Source organism: Callionymus lyra, chromosome 1, assembly GCF_982586985.1.
Source record: "Callionymus lyra chromosome 1, fCalLyr1.hap1.1, whole genome shotgun sequence".
Classification (NCBI taxonomy): Eukaryota; Metazoa; Chordata; class Actinopteri; order Syngnathiformes; family Callionymidae; genus Callionymus; species Callionymus lyra.
Genome location: NC_141818.1, coordinates 51,212,371 through 51,233,844, shown reverse-complemented (window position 1 = coordinate 51,233,844; position 21,474 = coordinate 51,212,371). Strand labels below are relative to the sequence as shown.

At 52.0% G+C, this 21,474-nt stretch overlaps 1 protein-coding gene across 1 annotated transcript in view; it reads right to left on the bottom strand.

Moving 5' to 3' along the window:
* Positions 1 to 2,236: 2,236 nt before the first annotated feature.
* The window catches only part of pgm5 (phosphoglucomutase 5), a 37,249-nt gene continuing 18,011 nt past the window's right edge, over positions 2,237 to 21,474 (bottom strand). The window contains exons 10-11 of the mRNA XM_087811819.1: positions 18,261 to 18,401; positions 2,237 to 2,460 (exon numbers count right to left, since the gene is read on the bottom strand). Coding sequence (XP_087667945.1) covers positions 2,371 to 2,460; positions 18,261 to 18,401 — 231 coding nt within the window. The 3' untranslated portion in view covers positions 2,237 to 2,370. The remainder of the gene's footprint in view (positions 2,461 to 18,260; positions 18,402 to 21,474) is intronic.

Sequence of the window (21,474 nt, the reverse complement as noted above, 5' to 3'; positions counted from 1 at the left end):
AGGATATATGTTTGTAGTATTGTCGAGTACTTGACTCTGGTGTTGTGATAGTGTAGTAACAAGTATATATGTGTAATATTGTCGAGTACTTGACTCTGGTGTTGTAATAGTGTAGTAACAAGTATATATGTGTAGTATTGTCCAGTACTTGACTCTGGTGTTGTGATAGTGTAGTAACAAGAATATATGTGTAGTATTGTCGAGTACTTGACTCTGGTGTTGTGATAGTATAGTAACAAGGATATATGTTTGTAGTATTGTCGAGTACTTGACTCTGGTGTTGTGATAGTGTAGTAACAAGTATATATGTGTAATATTGTCGAGTACTTGACTCTGGTGTTGTGATAGTGTAGTAACAAGTATATATGTGTAGTATTGTCCAGTACTTGACTCTGGTGTTGTGATAGTGTAGTAACAAGAATATATGTGTAGTATTGTCCAGTACGTGACTCTGGTGTTGTGATAATGTAGTAACAAGTATACATGTGTAGTATTGTCCAGTACTTGACTCTGGTGTTGTAGTATTTACAGACCACATGACTCTTGACAAATTCGTAACTGCTTTCATTTGTTTTCAAACCAAAATATGTCCAAACATCAGCTTTAAAAGCTGCTGGACTCACTGTATCCTCTCGTCCTCAGTCATCATTCTTCCTTTAGGTGCTGACATAACGACTGCTGCCACCTAGAGGCCAAAAATGTACTGGCAACACAAAAATCAACAAACGCTGTGAATATTTTCATGTCAATTGTTTAACACTTTGTTGCCACATTAACCCAATAATGTATAAAGTGCTGTTTAACAAGTATTCTGAAAGAAGTATAGCTGTATTTAAGTGTATCTATATTTAGTTACTCCACTAATTGAAAGTCTGATTTTAATATTTTCTCTTTTATTTTTTTAACGCTCAATGTATCAATTATCTTCCTCAAACAAACATCTGTTTTAATATTATTCTTGTCCCTTATCTTATCTTAAACACTGACATCTTTACATGTCATGGTTGTTATTATTGTCGAGACCACCCTCCCGACCGTTGACCTCTGACCTCCTGGCACCGTTAAACTGTAGCAATAACCTGTAACGACAGATAATGAACAGACGATCTCGTGACGACGGCGATCGCGGTGTTTACAGCTTCCTGCTCGCCGTCTCGTGGTTTCTTATCGCAGCCAAACACCGCCGTCCGTCTCGCCGCCGCCGCTTCTCCACCTCCACCGTCTCCGGAAAGTACCGCTGAGCACCTGACTAGATCAGCGCGGCATTTAATTATGAAAAATGCCTTTAATTAAAATCTAAAAATGCCTAGAGGCAGCTCGCGGTATCTAATGCAGATTTATTGGTCCCCATTATGGCTGTCTGCTTCAATTACGGGAGGCGAGAGCTAAACACTCGGAGGGTTCTTCAGGAGGATTCATCAAACTATTGTGGCTTTCAGGTGCCACGACGAGTCGCTTACAAACGAGCGCTAATTTATAGCCGCCGCGAGAACACCGGTTATGATTGGATAACCCGAGGAAGCGCTATCATCTTTCTTAACGTCTTTTTTGGGGTCGAAAAACCATTTTTTAATATCGTGGACTTGCTGGTTTTCGTTTTCGCGGCCCCGGTTATTAAGATGTGGAAGGAAAAACAAAAATTAAATGATGGTTATGTTCATAAAAATGCGTGTCTTCAGAAACGCTGGATTAGAGGGAGAAGCAGAATACATAGTTTGTGTTTTTACTTGTTTACGGATTGTTGTTTTTCACACATGTGCTTATGATACTTGGTCTTTTTCAGACGCAATATTCACAACAACATAAATTAGAAGTTTTTATCTTCATTTTTGAGTGACCTGGTGATGAAAATAAATAGTTAAATTTGGACCAGGTACTGGTTCCGTGATACAAAAATAAAAATATCTCATTTCAGTTTTAGAGAAGGAGGTTAAACTCCCATGATGCAGTTCCACACACTGATCTAGTGACGGCTGATTGGTCGCTACGATATTCTATTTAAACTCCATGTCTAAAAGTCAACGGCGGCTGTGATTGGTCGGCTGGGCGGCAAAGCATTACGGAAGCTTTTGATGTCACTATTACTGAGAGAGTTGACGCCTCATGTGAACGTTGAGTTAGAAAGATAAAACAATGTTAACGTGAAAAAGTATTAGTTGGTCAATACTTCACACCGTAACCACGGCAACAAACGACGTTAAACAGGAGTGTGTTTCAATGAAGTCCAGGCCCAGCAGGGGATCTCAGATGCACATTTATTACACGGTAGTTTCAGCGGCTGTCGTGAGTGAAGGTGTCGACGTGAGGGCGAAGCAGGTGCTGGAGAAGAGACGACCGACGGATGAACTTCTTGTCTTTCGAAGTGTGTCTTCATGTGATGACGTTCGGGCCGCGGCGACCCGTCCGCTCGTGGATGTTGGAGAGCTTGAGCGCGATGGCGATGAGGGGTCCGAGCACCACCTGAGACCAGGACCACCAGAAGGATCAGTTTAAACAGACCACATGAGCAGGACCTGAAGGGAACGTTCAGTCTGGACGTGATTAAAGGACGAAGACTTGAGTGAAGATTGTCTCGTATCGTTGTCGTTTTAAAATACTATGATTCAGTCCCTGAGAGAGCAGAGTACCTTTCGTTAGAGTAAAGTTAGTAAGTAAAGGTTAGTAGTAAAGCGTGTGAGAAAATATTGCTGCACTTAAATATTGCAGTATCAATATTTTCCCCCGTGTTGTGTGGGTTTACTCCGGACACTCTGGTTTCCTCCCACAGTCCAAAAACATACACAGGTTGATTGAGAACTTTGGGAAATTGTCTGTAGGTATGAGTGTGTGTGTGAATGGTTGTCTGTCTTTGTGTGTCCTGAGACAGACTGGCGTCCTGTCCAGGGTGTCCCCTGCCTCTCGCCCTATGATACTGGGATGGACACCAGTCTCCCTGCGACCCCGACCCCGGGATAAAACGTTTGTCAGTGGATTATTGAATATCAATATTTCTTTTATTATTTACCATTAACATGCAAATATTCACGGCTGTATTTTAACATACAAGAGATATGTTGTTTTTATTATGTATTTATTTACCCCAAATATACTGCAAATGTATTCTCGTCAAATACGAAATAACAATTATATATATTTTTTAAAGAAAAGCGAAATATCCTTGAGATGATTGAGATAAATCCTGAAAACTAACAAAAGACAATAATTAAATCTTTCTAATAACATTTAATATTTATCTTAGTTCTTAAATAGTTTACAATTCATGTATAAAATACAAAAAATAAATGCATTTTTTAAGATTATGACTGCTGCCATCTAGAGGCCGGAGGTTTAATTGCGACAAAAAATGAACAAACATTGAAAATATTTGCATGTTAATTGTAAATAAATAATTACATTAACAACACTTATTGAATATAAATGAAAAAAAATATATATATAAGAAAATATTATATATTTTGGTGTAAACTAGTCCTCGATGTAACTTAAGAGTCGAACAAACTAGTGGTCGGACCGAGTGTTGCCTTCAGAGTTCATTCAACCAGCATGTTTCACTAGTTAATGATCCATAAAGTTAACCAGCAGGTTACATTAGTTCATGATCTGATGTGGAAACTTTGAAGCTGTGTTGTGTTGAAGTGTGAAACTAGACTCACACATGAGTTGTGTTCTTGTGAAACTAGACTCACACATGAGTTGTGTTCTTGTGAAACTAGACTCACACATGAGTTGTGTTCTTGTGAAACTAGACTCACACATGAGTTGTGTTCTTGTGAAACTAGACTCACACATGAGTTGTGTTCTTGTGAAACTAGGGTCAGACATGAGTTGTGTTCTTGTGAAACTAGACTCACACATGAGTTGTGTTCTTGTGAAACTAGGGTCAGACATGAGTTGTGTTCTTGTGAAACTAGACTCGGACATGAGTTGTGTAGATCTCAGTGTCGTCCTGACCTCGTAAATGTTGCATCACCTTCAGCACAACAAGTCCATCATTGGTTGTTAATGTTGAACTACATTCATTCATAAAGTTTCCACACAGTCATGCTGACATCGACACACAACATGACACGCTCACGTTTACACGCCGAGCACAGACACTATTATGTGTGTTTACGTCTGTGAATGTGTCTGTCTTTGTGTGCGTCTGTTTCTGCTTGTCTGCATGTGTGTGTGCCTGTGTGTGTGCCTCTCTGTAAGTGTGTGTGTGTCTGCCTGCGTGTGTGTCTGTATATAACTGTATTCTTGTGTCTCATTGTGTGTGTTTATGTGCTCACGTGCATGCATGTGGGTTTTTGCATGTTTGTTTGCATGTGTGTGTTAATGGTTGTGTGTGTGTGTTGCATATGTGTGTGTGTGTTTGTGTGTGTATGAATGCATGTGTGCTTGTGTTTGTGTTTGCATGTGTGTATTTACATGTGTGTGTTTGTGCATGTCTGCGTGTCTGTGTGTATCTGTGCGTGTGTTTATGTGTACATGTGAGAATGTGTTTGTGTGTGTGCATGTTCGTGTTTGCATGTGTGTGTGTATGCGTGTGTTTGCATGTGTGTGTGTTTGCATGTGTGTGTTTGCATGTGTGTTTGTATGCGTGTGTTTGCATGTGTGTGTGTTTGCATGTGTGTGTTTGCATGTGTGTTTGCATGTGTGTGTGTTTGCATGTGTGTGTTTGCATGTGTGTTTGTATACGTGTGTTTGCATGTGTGTGTCTTTGCATGTGTGTGTTTGCATGTGTGTTTGTATGCGTGTGTTTGCATGTGTGTGTGTTTGCATGTGTGTGTTTGCATGTGTGTTTGTATGCGTGTGTTTGCATGTGTGTGTGTTTGCATGTGTGTGTGTTTGTATGCGTGTGTTTGCATGTGTGTTTGTATGTGTGTGTGTTTGCATGTGTGGGTTTGCATGTATGTGTGCGTCTATGCGTGTGTGTGTAGAATAGCAATAACACACTAGTAGATGTGAACTTTGTCAAATGCCAGCAGGTTGTTGGTTCAGTGTCGCACACGTCAGTGACATCATGAAATAATCATGTGATCACAGAACATGTGACATTTGCAGGTGAAGTTTTCACTGCTGTTGTGAAGCTGGTCATAATGTAAACAGTTGGTCATAATGTTTTCACGAGTGCGTCTCAACGATCAATAACTTAATCGCTGAGCTGGTAGAAATGATTTCACTTCAAGATGATGTCACAGATTCAAGTCATTAATGAAATATTGACGAGCAGCAGATTAACATATTGGATCCTTTGATGAATGGCTGCAGATTAATACACACTAATGATCACATGAATTATTGATCCGCACATTAAATAGTGATGATTCTTCACTCGCTGACCGCGGCTCGACGGCTCGTGTCTGAAGGAACGTTACACACAATCTTCTTGAACTGCATCAGGATTGTGTTGTTGTTGTGTTTAGTGTCGACACGTCAGATTATTATTTGTATCGTGAATGAAAATGTTCATTCATGTGTGTGTCTGTGTGTGTGTGTGTGTGTGTGTGTGTACATGTGTATTCATGCGTGCATGTGTGAGAGTGTGTGCATGTGTGTGTGTGTGTGCGTTTGTGTGTCTGTGCATGTGTATACATGTGTGTGTGTGTGTGTGCGTGTGTGCATGTGTGTACATGTGCGCGTGATTGTGTACATGTGTGTTTGCATGAGTAATTGTGTGCGTGTGCATGAGTGAGTGTGTGCATGTGTATACATGTGTGCGTATGTCTTTGTGCATATTTGTGTGTGTTATTGCATGTGTGTGTGCAGGAGTTTGTTTGTGCATATTTGTGTGTGCATATGAGTCTGTGTTATTGCATGTGTGTGAGTGTGCATGAGTGCGTTTGTGCATATGTGTGTGTGTTATTGCATGACTGTGTTTGTGTGTGTATACATGTGTTTGTTTGTGTGTTTATTTAACATCATAATTATTCATCAAATCAATTTTTAAATGTAAATTTTAAACCAGAAAATAACATCAAACGAACCAAAACACTTTCTTTTAACACTGGAAAAAAACAAATAAAGTAGAACTAAATTAACTAAATGTTGAATAAGTTGTAAATCACGGGCCTTACATTTGAACCATGATATTGATTGATTGATAAATATTCCTTGATTCTTCCGAAAATTGGGGAACTTTAGGTGTTTTTTTTTAGTAAATATTAGAACATAAAGTTCACACTTACAAGAATAAAAACAATTATAAATAAAGAAGATTATAGAATAATGTCGACGTCACACATCATCGATATGTTCCTGAATATGTTGTAAATAAATATTGACGTCACCCTCACGTCACCCTCAGGTCACCCTCACGTCACCCTCACGTCACCCTCAGGTCACCCTCACGTCACCCTCACGTCACCCTCAGGTCACCCTCACGTCACCCTCACGTCACCCTTAGTCACCCTCACGTCACCCTCACGTCACCCTCACGTCACCCTCACGTCACCCTCACGTCACCCTCACGTCACCCTCACCTCACCCTCACGTCACCCTCACCTCACCCTCAGGTCACTCTCACGTCACCCTCACGTCACCCTCACGTCACCCTCACCTCACCCTCACGTCACCCTCACCTCACCCTCACGTCACCCTCACCTCACCCTCAGGTCACTCTCACGTCACCCTCACGTCACCCTCACGTCACCCTCACGTCACCCTCACGTCACCCTCACGTCACCCTCACGTCACCCTCACCTCACCCTCAGGTCACCCTCACGTCACCCTCACGTCACCCTCACCTCACCCTCACGTCACCCTCAGGTCACCCTCACGTCACCCTCACCTCACCCTCACGTCACCCTTAGTCACCCTCACGTCACCCTCACGTCACCCTCACGTCACCCTCACGTCACACTCACGTCACCCTCACGTCACCCTCAGGTCACCCTCACGTCACTCTCACGTCACCCTCAGGTCACCCTCACGTCACCCTCACGTCACCCTCAGGTCACCCTCACGTCACTCTCACGTCACCCTCAGGTCACCCTCACGTCACCCTCACGTCACCCTCACGTCACCCTCACGTCACCCTTAGTCACCCTCACGTCACCCTCACGTCACCCTCACGTCACCCTCACGTCACCCTTAGTCACCCTCACGTCACCCTCACGTCACCCTCACGTCACCCTCACGTCACCCTCAGGTCACCCTCACGTCACCCTCACCTCACCCTCACGTCACCCTCACGTCACCCTCACGTCACCCTCACCTCACCCTCACGTCACCCTCACCTCACCCTCAGGTCACCCTCAGGTCACCCTCACCTCACCCTCAGGTCACTCTCACGTCACCCTCAGGTCACCCTCACGTCACCCTCACCTCACCCTCACGTCACCCTCACGTCACCCTTAGTCACCCTCACGTCACCCTCACGTCACCCTCACGTCACCCTCACGTCACCCTTAGTCACCCTCACGTCACCCTCACGTCACCCTCACGTCACCCTCACGTCACCCTCACGTCACCCTCACGTCACCCTTAGTCACCCTCACGTCACCCTCACGTCACCCTCACGTCACCCTCACGTCACCCTCAGGTCACCCTCACGTCACCCTCACGTCACCCTTAGTCACCCTCACGTCACCCTCACGTCACCCTCACGTCACCCTCACGTCACCCTCACGTCACCCTCAGGTCACCCTCACGTCACCCTCACGTCACCCTCACGTCACCCTCACGTCACCCTCACGTCACCCTCAGGTCACCCTCACGTCACCCTCACGTCACCCTCACGTCACCCTCACGTCACTCTCACGTCACCCTCAGGTCACCCTCACGTCACCCTCACGTCACCCTCACGTCACCCTCACGTCACCCTCACGTCACCCTCAGGTCACCCTCACGTCACCCTCACGTCACCCTCACGTCACTCTCACGTCACCCTCAGGTCACCCTCACGTCACCCTCAGGTCACCCTCACGTCACCCTCACGTCACACTCACGTCACCCTCACGTCACCCTCAGGTCACCCTCACGTCACTCTCACGTCACCCTCAGGTCACCCTCACGTCACCCTCACGTCACCCTCAGGTCACCCTCACGTCACTCTCACGTCACCCTCAGGTCACCCTCACGTCACCCTCACGTCACCCTCACGTCACCCTCACGTCACCCTCAGGTCACCCTCACGTCACTCTCACGTCACCCTCAGGTCACTCTCACGTCACCATCAGGTCACCCTCACGTCACCCTCACGTCACCCTCACGTCACCCTCACGTCACCATCAGGTCACCCTCACGTCACCCTCACGTCACCCTTAGTCACCCTCACGTCACCCTCAGGTCACCCTCACGTCACCATCAGGTCACCCTCACGTCACCCTCACGTCACCCTCACGTCACCCTCACGTCACCCTCACGTCACCCTCACGTCACCCTCACGTCACCCTCACGTCACCATCACGTCACCCTCACGTCACCATCAGGTCACCCTCACGTCACCATCAGGTCACCCTCACGTCACCCTCACGTCACCATCAGGTCACCCTCAGGTCACCCTCACGTCACCCTCACGTCACCATCACGTCACCCTCACGTCACCCTCACGTCACCCTCACGTCACCATCACGTCACCCTCACGTCACCCTCACGTCACCATCACGTCACCCTCACGTCACCATCAGGTCACCCTCAGGTCACCCTCACGTCACCCTCACGTCACCATCACGTCACCCTCACGTCACCCTCACGTCACCATCACGTCACCCTCACGTCACCATCAGGTCACCCTCAGGTCACCCTCACGTCACCCTCACGTCACCCTCACGTCACCATCACGTCACCATCACGTCACCCTCAGGTCACCCTCACGTCACCCTCACGTCACCATCACGTCACCATCAGGTCACCATCAGGTCACCCTCACGTCACCATCACGTCACCATCAGGTCACCCTCAGGTCACCCTCACGTCACCCTCACGTCACCATCACGTCACCATCAGGTCACCCTCAGGTCACCCTCACGTCACCCTCACGTCACCATCACGTCACCATCAGGTCACCCTCAGGTCACCCTCACGTCACCCTCACGTCACCATCACGTCACCATCAGGTCACCCTCACGTCACCCTCACGTCATCATCACGTCACCATCAGGTCACCATCAGGTCACCCTCACGTCACCCTCACGTCACCCTCACGTCACCCTCACGTCACCCTCAGGTCACCCTCACGTCACCCTCACGTCACCCTCACGTCACCCTCACGTCACCCTCAGGTCACCCTCACGTCACCCTCACGTCACCCTCACGTCACCCTCAGGTCACCCTCACGTCACCCTCAGGTCACCCTCACGTCACCATCAGGTCACCCTCACGTCACCCTCACGTCACCCTCACGTCACCCTCACGTCACCCTCACGTCACCCTCACGTCACCATCACGTCACCCTCACGTCACCATCAGGTCACCCTCACGTCACCATCAGGTCACCCTCACGTCACCCTCACGTCACCATCAGGTCACCCTCAGGTCACCCTCACGTCACCCTCACGTCACCATCACGTCACCCTCACGTCACCCTCACGTCACCCTCACGTCACCATCACGTCACCCTCACGTCACCCTCACGTCACCATCACGTCACCCTCACGTCACCATCAGGTCACCCTCAGGTCACCCTCACGTCACCCTCACGTCACCCTCACGTCACCATCACGTCACCATCAGGTCACCCTCAGGTCACCCTCACGTCACCCTCACGTCACCCTCACGTCACCATCACGTCACCATCAGGTCACCATCAGGTCACCCTCACGTCACCATCACGTCACCATCAGGTCACCCTCAGGTCACCCTCACGTCACCCTCACGTCACCATCACGTCACCATCAGGTCACCCTCAGGTCACCCTCACGTCACCCTCACGTCATCATCACGTCACCATCAGGTCACCATCAGGTCACCCTCACGTCACCCTCACGTCACCATCACGTCACCATCAGGTCACCCTCAGGTCACCCTCACGTCACCCTCACGTCACCATCACGTCACCATCAGGTCACCCTCAGGTCACCCTCACGTCACCCTCACGTCACCCTCACGTCACCCTCACGTCACCCTCACGTCACCCTCACGTCACCCTCAGGTCACCCTCACGTCACCCTCACGTCACCCTCACGTCACCCTCACGTCACCCTCACGTCACCATCAGGTCACCCTCAGGTCACCCTCACGTCACCCTCACGTCACCCTCAGGTCACCCTCACGTCACCCTCACGTCACCATCAGGTCACCCTCACGTCACCCTCACGTCACCCTCACGTCACCATCAGGTCACCCTCACGTCACCCTTAGTCACCCTCACGTCACCATCAGGTCACCCTCACGTCACCCTCACGTCACCATAACGTCACCATCAGGTCACCCTCAGGTCACCCTCACGTCACCCTCACGTCACCCTCAGGTCACCCTCACGTCACCCTCACGTCACCATCAGGTCACCCTCACGTCACCATCAGGTCACCCTCACGTCACCCTCACGTCACCCTCACGTCACCATCAGGTCACCCTCACGTCACCCTCACGTCACCCTCACGTCACCCTCACGTCACCATAACGTCACCATCAGGTCACCCTCACGTCACCCTCACGTCACCATCAGGTCACCCTCAGGTCACCCTCACGTCACCCTCACGTCACCCTCAGGTCACCCTCACGTCACCCTCACGTCACCATCAGGTCACCCTCACGTCACCATCAGGTCACCCTCAGGTCACCCTCACGTCACCCTCAGGTCACCCTCAGGTCACCCTCACGTCACCCTCACGTCACCATCAGGTCACCCTCACGTCACCCTCACGTCACCCTCACGTCACCATCAGGTCACCCTCACGTCACCCTTAGTCACCCTCACGTCACCATCAGGTCACCCTCACGTCACCCTCACGTCACCCTCACGTCACCCTCACGTCACCATCACGTCACCCTCACGTCACCATCAGGTCACCCTCACGTCACCCTCACGTCACCCTCACGTCACCCTCACGTCACCATCAGGTCACCCTCACGTCACCCTCACGTCACCCTCACGTCACCCTCACGTCACCATCAGGTCACCCTCACGTCACCCTCACGTCACCCTCACGTCACCCTCACGTCACCCTCACGTCACCCTCACGTCACCATCAGGTCACCCTCAGGTCACCCTCACGTCACCCTCACGTCACCATCAGGTCACCCTCAGGTCACCATCACGTCACCCTCACGTCACCATCACGTCACCCTCACGTCACCCTCACGTCACCATCAGGTCACCCTCAGGTCACCCTCACGTCACCCTCACGTCACCCTCAGGTCACCCTCACGTCACCCTCACGTCACCCTCACGTCACCATCAGGTCACCCTCAGGTCACCCTCACGTCACCCTCACGTCACCCTCAGGTCACCCTCACGTCACCCTCACGTCACCATCAGGTCACCCTCACGTCACCATCAGGTCACCCTCAGGTCACCCTCACGTCACCCTCAGGTCACCCTCAGGTCACCCTCAGGTCACCCTCACGTCACCCTCACGTCACCATCAGGTCACCCTCACGTCACCCTCACGTCACCCTCACGTCACCATCAGGTCACCCTCACGTCACCCTTAGTCACCCTCACGTCACCATCAGGTCACCCTCACGTCACCCTCACGTCACCCTCACGTCACCCTCACGTCACCCTCACGTCACCCTCACGTCACCCTCACGTCACCCTCACGTCACCATCAGGTCACCCTCACGTCACCCTCACGTCACCCTTAGTCACCCTCAGGTCACCCTCACGTCACCCTCACGTCACCATCAGGTCACCCTCACGTCACCCTCACGTCACCATCAGGTCACCCTCACGTCACCCTCACGTCACCATCAGGTCACCCTCACGTCACCCTCACGTCACCATCAGGTCACCCTCACGTCTACCTCACGTCACCCTCACGTCACCCTCAGGTCACCCTCACGTCACCCTCACGTCACCATCAGGTCACCCTCACGTCACCCTCACGTCACCCTCACGTCACCATCAGGTCACCCTCACGTCACCCTTAGTCACCCTCACGTCACCATCAGGTCACCCTCACGTCACCCTCACGTCACCCTCACGTCACCATCAGGTCACCCTCAGGTCACCCTCACGTCACCCTCACGTCACCCTCAGGTCACCCTCACGTCACCCTCACGTCACCATCAGGTCACCCTCACGTCACCATCAGGTCACCCTCACGTCACCCTCACGTCACCCTCACGTCACCATCAGGTCACCCTCACGTCACCCTCACGTCACCCTCACGTCACCCTCACGTCACCATAACGTCACCATCAGGTCACCCTCACGTCACCCTCACGTCACCATCAGGTCACCCTCAGGTCACCCTCACGTCACCCTCACGTCACCCTCAGGTCACCCTCACGTCACCCTCACGTCACCATCAGGTCACCCTCACGTCACCATCAGGTCACCCTCAGGTCACCCTCACGTCACCATCAGGTCACCCTCACGTCACCCTCACGTCACCCTCACGTCACCCTCACGTCACCATCAGGTCACCCTCACGTCACCCTCAGGTCACCCTCACGTCACCCTCAGGTCACCCTCAGGTCACCCTCACGTCACCCTCACGTCACCATCAGGTCACCCTCACGTCACCCTCACGTCACCCTCACGTCACCATCAGGTCACCCTCACGTCACCCTTAGTCACCCTCACGTCACCATCAGGTCACCCTCACGTCACCCTCACGTCACCCTCACGTCACCCTCACGTCACCATCACGTCACCCTCACGTCACCATCAGGTCACCCTCACGTCACCCTCACGTCACCCTCACGTCACCCTCACGTCACCATCAGGTCACCCTCACGTCACCCTCACGTCACCCTCACGTCACCCTCACGTCACCATCAGGTCACCCTCACGTCACCCTCACGTCACCCTCACGTCACCCTCACGTCACCCTCACGTCACCCTCACGTCACCATCAGGTCACCCTCAGGTCACCCTCACGTCACCCTCACGTCACCATCAGGTCACCCTCAGGTCACCATCACGTCACCCTCACGTCACCATCACGTCACCCTCACGTCACCCTCACGTCACCATCAGGTCACCCTCAGGTCACCCTCACGTCACCCTCACGTCACCCTCAGGTCACCCTCACGTCACCCTCACGTCACCATCAGGTCACCCTCACGTCACCATCAGGTCACCCTCAGGTCACCCTCACGTCACCCTCAGGTCACCCTCAGGTCACCCTCACGTCACCCTCACGTCACCATCAGGTCACCCTCACGTCACCCTCACGTCACCCTCACGTCACCCTCACGTCACCATCAGGTCACCCTCACGTCACCCTCACGTCACCCTCACGTCACCCTCACGTCACCCTCACGTCACCCTCACGTCACCCTCACGTCACCCTCACGTCACCCTCACGTCACCCTCACGTCACCATCAGGTCACCCTCACGTCACCCTCACGTCACCCTTAGTCACCCTCAGGTCACCCTCACGTCACCCTCACGTCACCATCAGGTCACCCTCACGTCACCCTCACGTCACCATCAGGTCACCCTCACGTCACCCTCACGTCACCATCAGGTCACCCTCACGTCTACCTCACGTCACCCTCACGTCACCCTCAGGTCACCCTCACGTCACCCTCACGTCACCATCAGGTCACCCTCACGTCACCCTCACGTCACCATCAGGTCACCCTCACGTCACCCTTAGTCACCCTCACGTCACCATCAGGTCACCCTCACGTCACCCTCACGTCACCCTCACGTCACCCTCACGTCACCCTCACGTCACCCTCACGTCACCCTCACGTCACCCTCACGTCACCATCAGGTCACCCTCACGTCACCCTCACGTCACCCTTAGTCACCCTCAGGTCACCCTCACGTCACCCTCACGTCACCATCAGGTCACCCTCACGTCACCCTCACGTCACCATCAGGTCACCCTCACGTCACCCTCACGTCACCATCAGGTCACCCTCACGTCACCCTCACGTCACCATCAGGTCACCCTCACGTCTACCTCACGTCACCCTCACGTCACCCTCAGGTCACCCTCACGTCACCCTCACGTCACCATCAGGTCACCCTCACGTCACCCTCACGTCACCCTCACGTCACCATCAGGTCACCCTCACGTCACCCTTAGTCACCCTCACGTCACCATCAGGTCACCCTCACGTCACCCTCACGTCACCCTCACGTCACCATCAGGTCACCCTCAGGTCACCCTCACGTCACCCTCACGTCACCCTCAGGTCACCCTCACGTCACCCTCACGTCACCATCAGGTCACCCTCACGTCACCATCAGGTCACCCTCACGTCACCCTCACGTCACCCTCACGTCACCATCAGGTCACCCTCACGTCACCCTCACGTCACCCTCACGTCACCCTCACGTCACCATAACGTCACCATCAGGTCACCCTCACGTCACCCTCACGTCACCATCAGGTCACCCTCAGGTCACCCTCACGTCACCCTCACGTCACCCTCAGGTCACCCTCACGTCACCCTCACGTCACCATCAGGTCACCCTCACGTCACCATCAGGTCACCCTCAGGTCACCCTCACGTCACCCTCAGGTCACCCTCAGGTCACCCTCACGTCACCCTCACGTCACCATCAGGTCACCCTCACGTCACCCTCACGTCACCCTCACGTCACCATCAGGTCACCCTCACGTCACCCTTAGTCACCCTCACGTCACCATCAGGTCACCCTCACGTCACCCTCACGTCACCCTCACGTCACCCTCACGTCACCATCACGTCACCCTCACGTCACCATCAGGTCACCCTCACGTCACCCTCACGTCACCCTCACGTCACCCTCACGTCACCATCAGGTCACCCTCACGTCACCCTCACGTCACCCTCACGTCACCCTCACGTCACCATCAGGTCACCCTCACGTCACCCTCACGTCACCCTCACGTCACCCTCACGTCACCCTCACGTCACCCTCACGTCACCATCAGGTCACCCTCAGGTCACCCTCACGTCACCCTCACGTCACCATCAGGTCACCCTCAGGTCACCATCACGTCACCCTCACGTCACCATCACGTCACCCTCACGTCACCCTCACGTCACCATCAGGTCACCCTCAGGTCACCCTCACGTCACCCTCACGTCACCCTCAGGTCACCCTCACGTCACCCTCACGTCACCATCAGGTCACCCTCACGTCACCATCAGGTCACCCTCAGGTCACCCTCACGTCACCCTCAGGTCACCCTCAGGTCACCCTCACGTCACCCTCACGTCACCATCAGGTCACCCTCACGTCACCCTCACGTCACCCTCACGTCACCATCAGGTCACCCTCACGTCACCCTTAGTCACCCTCACGTCACCATCAGGTCACCCTCACGTCACCCTCACGTCACCCTCACGTCACCCTCACGTCACCCTCACGTCACCCTCACGTCACCATCAGGTCACCCTCACGTCACCCTCACGTCACCCTTAGTCACCCTCAGGTCACCCTCACGTCACCCTCACGTCACCATCAGGTCACCCTCACGTCACCCTCACGTCACCATCAGGTCACCCTCACGTCACCCTCACGTCACCATCAGGTCACCCTCACGTCTACCTCACGTCACCCTCACGTCACCATCAGGTCACCCTCACGTCACCCTCACGTCACCATCAGGTCACCCTCACGTCACCCTCACGTCACCCTCACGTCACCCTCACGTCACCATAACGTCACCATCAGGTCACCCTCACGTCACCCTCACGTCACCATCAGGTCACCCTCAGGTCACCCTCACGTCACCCTCACGTCACCCTCAGGTCACCCTCACGTCACCCTCACGTCACCATCAGGTCACCCTCACGTCACCATCAGGTCACCCTCAGGTCACCCTCACGTCACCCTCAGGTCACCCTCAGGTCACCCTCACGTCACCCTCACGTCACCATCAGGTCACCCTCACGTCACCCTCACGTCACCCTCACGTCACCATCAGGTCACCCTCACGTCACCCTTAGTCACCCTCACGTCACCATCAGGTCACCCTCACGTCACCCTCACGTCACCCTCACGTCACCCTCACGTCACCATCACGTCACCCTCACGTCACCATCAGGTCACCCTCACGTCACCCTCACGTCACCCTCACGTCACCCTCACGTCACCATCAGGTCACCCTCACGTCACCCTCACGTCACCCTCACGTCACCCTCACGTCACCATCAGGTCACCCTCACGTCACCCTCACGTCACCCTCACGTCACCCTCACGTCACCCTCACGTCACCCTCACGTCACCATCAGGTCACCCTCAGGTCACCCTCACGTCACCCTCACGTCACCATCAGGTCACCCTCAGGTCACCATCACGTCACCCTCACGTCACCATCACGTCACCCTCACGTCACCCTCACGTCACCATCAGGTCACCCTCAGGTCACCCTCACGTCACCCTCACGTCACCCTCAGGTCACCCTCACGTCACCCTCACGTCACCATCAGGTCACCCTCACGTCACCATCAGGTCACCCTCAGGTCACCCTCACGTCACCCTCAGGTCACCCTCAGGTCACCCTCACGTCACCCTCACGTCACCATCAGGTCACCCTCACGTCACCCTCACGTCACCCTCACGTCACCATCAGGTCACCCTCACGTCACCCTTAGTCACCCTCACGTCACCATCAGGTCACCCTCACGTCACCCTCACGTCACCCTCACGTCACCCTCACGTCACCCTCACGTCACCCTCACGTCACCCTCACGTCACCATCAGGTCACCCTCACGTCACCCTCACGTCACCCTTAGTCACCCTCAGGTCACCCTCACGTCACCCTCACGTCACCATCAGGTCACCCTCACGTCACCCTCACGTCACCATCAGGTCACCCTCATGTCACCCTCACGTCACCATCAGGTCACCCTCACGTCTACCTCACGTCACCCTCACGTCACCCTCAGGTCACCCTCACGTCACCCTCACGTCACCATCAGGTCACCCTCACGTCACCCTCACGTCACCATCAGGTCACCCTCACGTCACCCTTAGTCACCCTCACGTCACCATCAGGTCACCCTCACGTCACCCTCACGTCACCCTCACGTCACCCTCACGTCACCCTCACGTCACCCTCACGTCACCCTCACGTCACCATCAGGTCACCCTCACGTCACCCTCACGTCACCCTTAGTCACCCTCAGGTCACCCTCACGTCACCCTCACGTCACCATCAGGTCACCCTCACGTCACCCTCACGTCACCATCAGGTCACCCTCACGTCACCCTCACGTCACCCTCACGTCACCCTCACGTCACCCTCACGTCACCCTCACGTCACCCTCACGTCACCATCAGGTCACCCTCACGTCACCCTCACGTCACCCTCACGTCACCCTTAGTCACCCTCAGGTCACCCTCACGTCACCCTCACGTCACCCTTAGTCACCCTCAGGTCACCCTCACGTCACCCTCACGTCACCCTTAGTCACCCTCAGGTCACCCTCACGTCACCCTCACGTCACCATCAGGTCACCCTCACGTCACCCTCACGTCACCCTCACGTCACCCTCACGTCACCCTCACGTCACCCTCACGTCACCCTTAGTCACCCTCAGGTCACCCTCACGTCACCCTCACGTCACCATCAGGTCACCCTCACGTCACCCTCACGTCACCCTCACGTCACCCTCACGTCACCCTCACGTCACCCTCACGTCACCATCAGGTCACCCTCACGTCACCCTCACGTCACCCTTAGTCACCCTCAGGTCACCCTCACGTCACCCTCACGTCACCATCAGGTCACCCTCACGTCACCCTCACGTCACCCTCACGTCACCCTCACGTCACCCTCACGTCACCCTCAGGTCACCCTCACGTCACCCTCACGTCACCCTTAGTCACCCTCAGGTCACCCTCACGTCACCCTCACGTCACCCTTAGTCACCCTCAGGTCACCCTCACGTCACCCTCACGTCACCATCAGGTCACCCTCACGTCACCCTCACGTCACCCTCACGTCACCCTCACGTCACCCTCACGTCACCCTCACGTCACCATCAGGTCACCCTCACGTCACCCTCACGTCACCCTTAGTCACCCTCAGGTCACCCTCACGTCACCCTCACGTCACCATCAGGTCACCCTCACGTCACCCTCACGTCACCCTTAGTCACCCTCAGGTCACCCTCACGTCACCCTCACGTCACCATCAGGTCACCCTCACGTCTACCTCACGTCACCCTCACTCACCCTCAGGTCACCCTCACGTCACCCTCACTCACCTGGGTCTCCCTGCTGTGCCGCTCCGGGTCTCGCTCCAGGCTCTCAGCGTAGATCCGGACCGTGGCTCCGGTCCCTGCTGCTGTGCTGCCGCTCATGCGGAACACGAGACGAGACGCGTCGCTGAAGTTGATCCTCAGACCCTGAACACACACACACACACACACACACACACACACACACACACACACACACACACACACACACACACACACACACACACACTAGGTGAGGTTACCGAGGTCAGACACTAGAGGGCGGCAGAGACCCGCCGAAACACAGCGGCTGTAAAGAAAATATAATATAAATGTTCAATGTTATTATCATTTTTAAACAGCTTTGATGACGAACGGGATTTTTTAAATTATAGAATATATATAAGAGATATAAGTGTTGTTTCCTCCAGCAGTTGAAACAGTAATAAACCTTAACGTTTTATCAGTAATATTGAAATAATTTAAAATATCAAACTTCTTTTAATGAAATGTCAGTCTGTCTGTCTGTCTCTGTCTCTCTCTGTGTGTCTGTCTGTCTGTCTCTGTCTCTGTCTGTCTGTCTGTCTCTCTGTCTGTCTGTGTGTCTGTCTGTCTGTCTCTCTGTCTGTCTCTCTCTGTCTGTCTGTCTGTCTGTCTCTCTGTCTGTCTCTCTGTCTGTCTGTCTTTCTGTGTGTCTGTCTGTCTGTCTCTCTGTCTGTCTCTCTCTGTCTGTCTGTCTGTCTGTCTGTCTGTCTGTCTCTCTGTCTGTCTCTCTGTCTGTCTGTCTGTCTTTCTGTGTGTCTGTCTGTCTGTCTCTCTGTCTGTCTCTCTGTCTGTCTGTCTGTCTGTCTGTCTGTCTGTCTGTCTGTCTGTCTGTCTGTCTGTCTCTCTCTGTCTCTTTGTCTTTCTGTGTTTCTGTCTGTCTCTCTCTGTCTGTCTCTCTGTCTGTCTCTCTGTCTTTCTGTCTGTCTCTCTGTCTGTCTCTATCTGTCTGTCTGTCTGTGTGTGTGTGTGTGTGTGTGTGTGTGTGTGTGTGTGTGTGTGTGTGTGTGTCCACTCATCTCTAACAATAGAGCAGCAGTTATCGTCCACTAATGTTCTGCTCAGAGGTTCAGAGTGAAACACATACCAGCGACACTCGTGTTCCTGAGGAAGGTTTTACTTCGAGTCAAATTAAAAACACACACAGACTTAATGACTGATCACTGCTGCTCATGATGAAGAGTTTTATGAAGCTGCTATTATACAAGTGTGTGTGTATGTGTTTATGTGTTTATGTGTTAAAGTGTGTAGGTGTGTAAATGTGTGTAAATGTGTGTGTGTGTGTGTAAAAGTGGGTGTTAAAGTGTGTGTGTGTTAAAGTGTGTGTGTGTTAAAGTGTGTATGTGTAAAAGTGTGTGTAAGTGTTAAAGTGTGTATGTGTAAAGGTGTGTGTGTGTGTTAAACTGTGTATGTGTAAAAGTCTGTGTGTGTGTTAAAGTGTGTGTGTGTGTGTGTGTGTGTGTTCAAGTGTGTTTGTGTAAAAGTGTGTGTGTTAAAGTGTGTATGTGATCTTGTTGACCATAACCACACCCACTCTGCTGTGATTGGTCAAGCATGGAGGTTTGTCACCGCGCGTCATCAATGGTCTCCCCCTCCTAGGAACTGGTTGTATAAACAAAGTGGGACGAGATTACAGCTGGAGGAGGAATGAAGCCATTATTACATCATAATGGACTCTCGTAACCTCTCGTTCGCCCAGATTTCAGAGCAACTTTAAGTAATAAGTAATTTAGTAATGAGTGTAAAACATGGTCATGATGAAGAACTTCATGTTGGAGAGGAAGAGAGTTTAATCTTCCTCACATCTTCCTCACATGATCCACACTCTTGTCTCCTCAACATACTTGACCTCACGACCTCAGTATCTTCTGCTCTGACTCCTCTAACTTCTCTTGAAACTACACGTGTCAGATCTTCTGTCGTCAGCCCTGGCATCACTCTCTTCTTCACCTCCTGAACTCTCTTCTTCACTCTCTTCTTCACCTCCTGAACTCTCTTCTTCACTCTCTTCTTCACCTCCTGAACTCTGCAGCTGTGGCTCCTTCAAGCCTCGATACATCCTGCAGTCTAGAGCCATTAGTTATATTAAGAATATTGTTTTTTGACTGACAAGTTCAATGATAACAAGTTTCTTTTATGGAGAGTAAAGAGTTTTTGTAGAAGATTTAAAGAGTCTAAATAGTTTTCTCTTTATCCTGGTCTTTTCAAGTGAGTTTCAGTTTCAGTCAGATTTAATTTGTATTAAATGCGGTACAAATTTAATTGAATTGGACATATTTTGATTTAATGGGGTTCTTCTGCACCCCTTCTGCACCCACCTGATGCAGTTGACCTTTGACCCCGACCTTAACTTTCAAGATATTTGCAGTAATTTGGTCGTCGAGCCTCAAAAATGACGACTTTATTCGGTCGTATTGTGTTTTGTAAAGTAGTATCACATGTTGGGTAAATGTGTGTGTCTGTGTGAACTTGTGTGTGTGTCTGTGTGAACTTGTGTTTGTGTCTGTGTGAACGTGTGCTTGTGAGCACAGCACAGCGCTAAATGGGGAAATTCTCTTTAAAAGTACTTTTTGACCCCTGGGTAAAATTATTCAGAGATTTCCTGATATTTCTCACCACATGTTTGCTGATGACATCCAGCTCTACTGCTCTTTTGGTCCAACTGAGCCCCAGAGGCTGAACTTAGTCAGTTGCTAAAAATCAAACAATGAGTGAAAACTGTTTGAAGCTGAATGTGGACAAAACTAAAACTTTGGTTATTGCTGATGATAAGTTCCAGGGTTGAGTCAGTACTACAGTGACTTAAGTCAGTCCATCAAACTGAGCCTGAGAAACCTGGGTGTTGTATTTGACAAAAACATGTCTCTTGTTCAACACTGACCAGAAACTCTGAAAGATCTTTACTACTTACTTCTATTTAGAGAGTATCTGTGTATTTGTGTGTGTATACGTGTGTGTGCGTATATATGTGTATGTCTCTGTGTGTGTATACGTGTGTCTGTGTTCATGTGTTTACGTGTGTGTGTGTATATATATGTGTGCAAGTGTATGTACGTGTGTGTGTATATATGTGTGTGCTTGTGCAAGTGTGTATACGTGTGCATGTGTGTGTGTATGTGTATACATTTGTGTGTACCTTTGTGTTGTGTGTGCGAGTGTATATACAGTACATGTGTGTATATATGTGTCTATGTGTGTG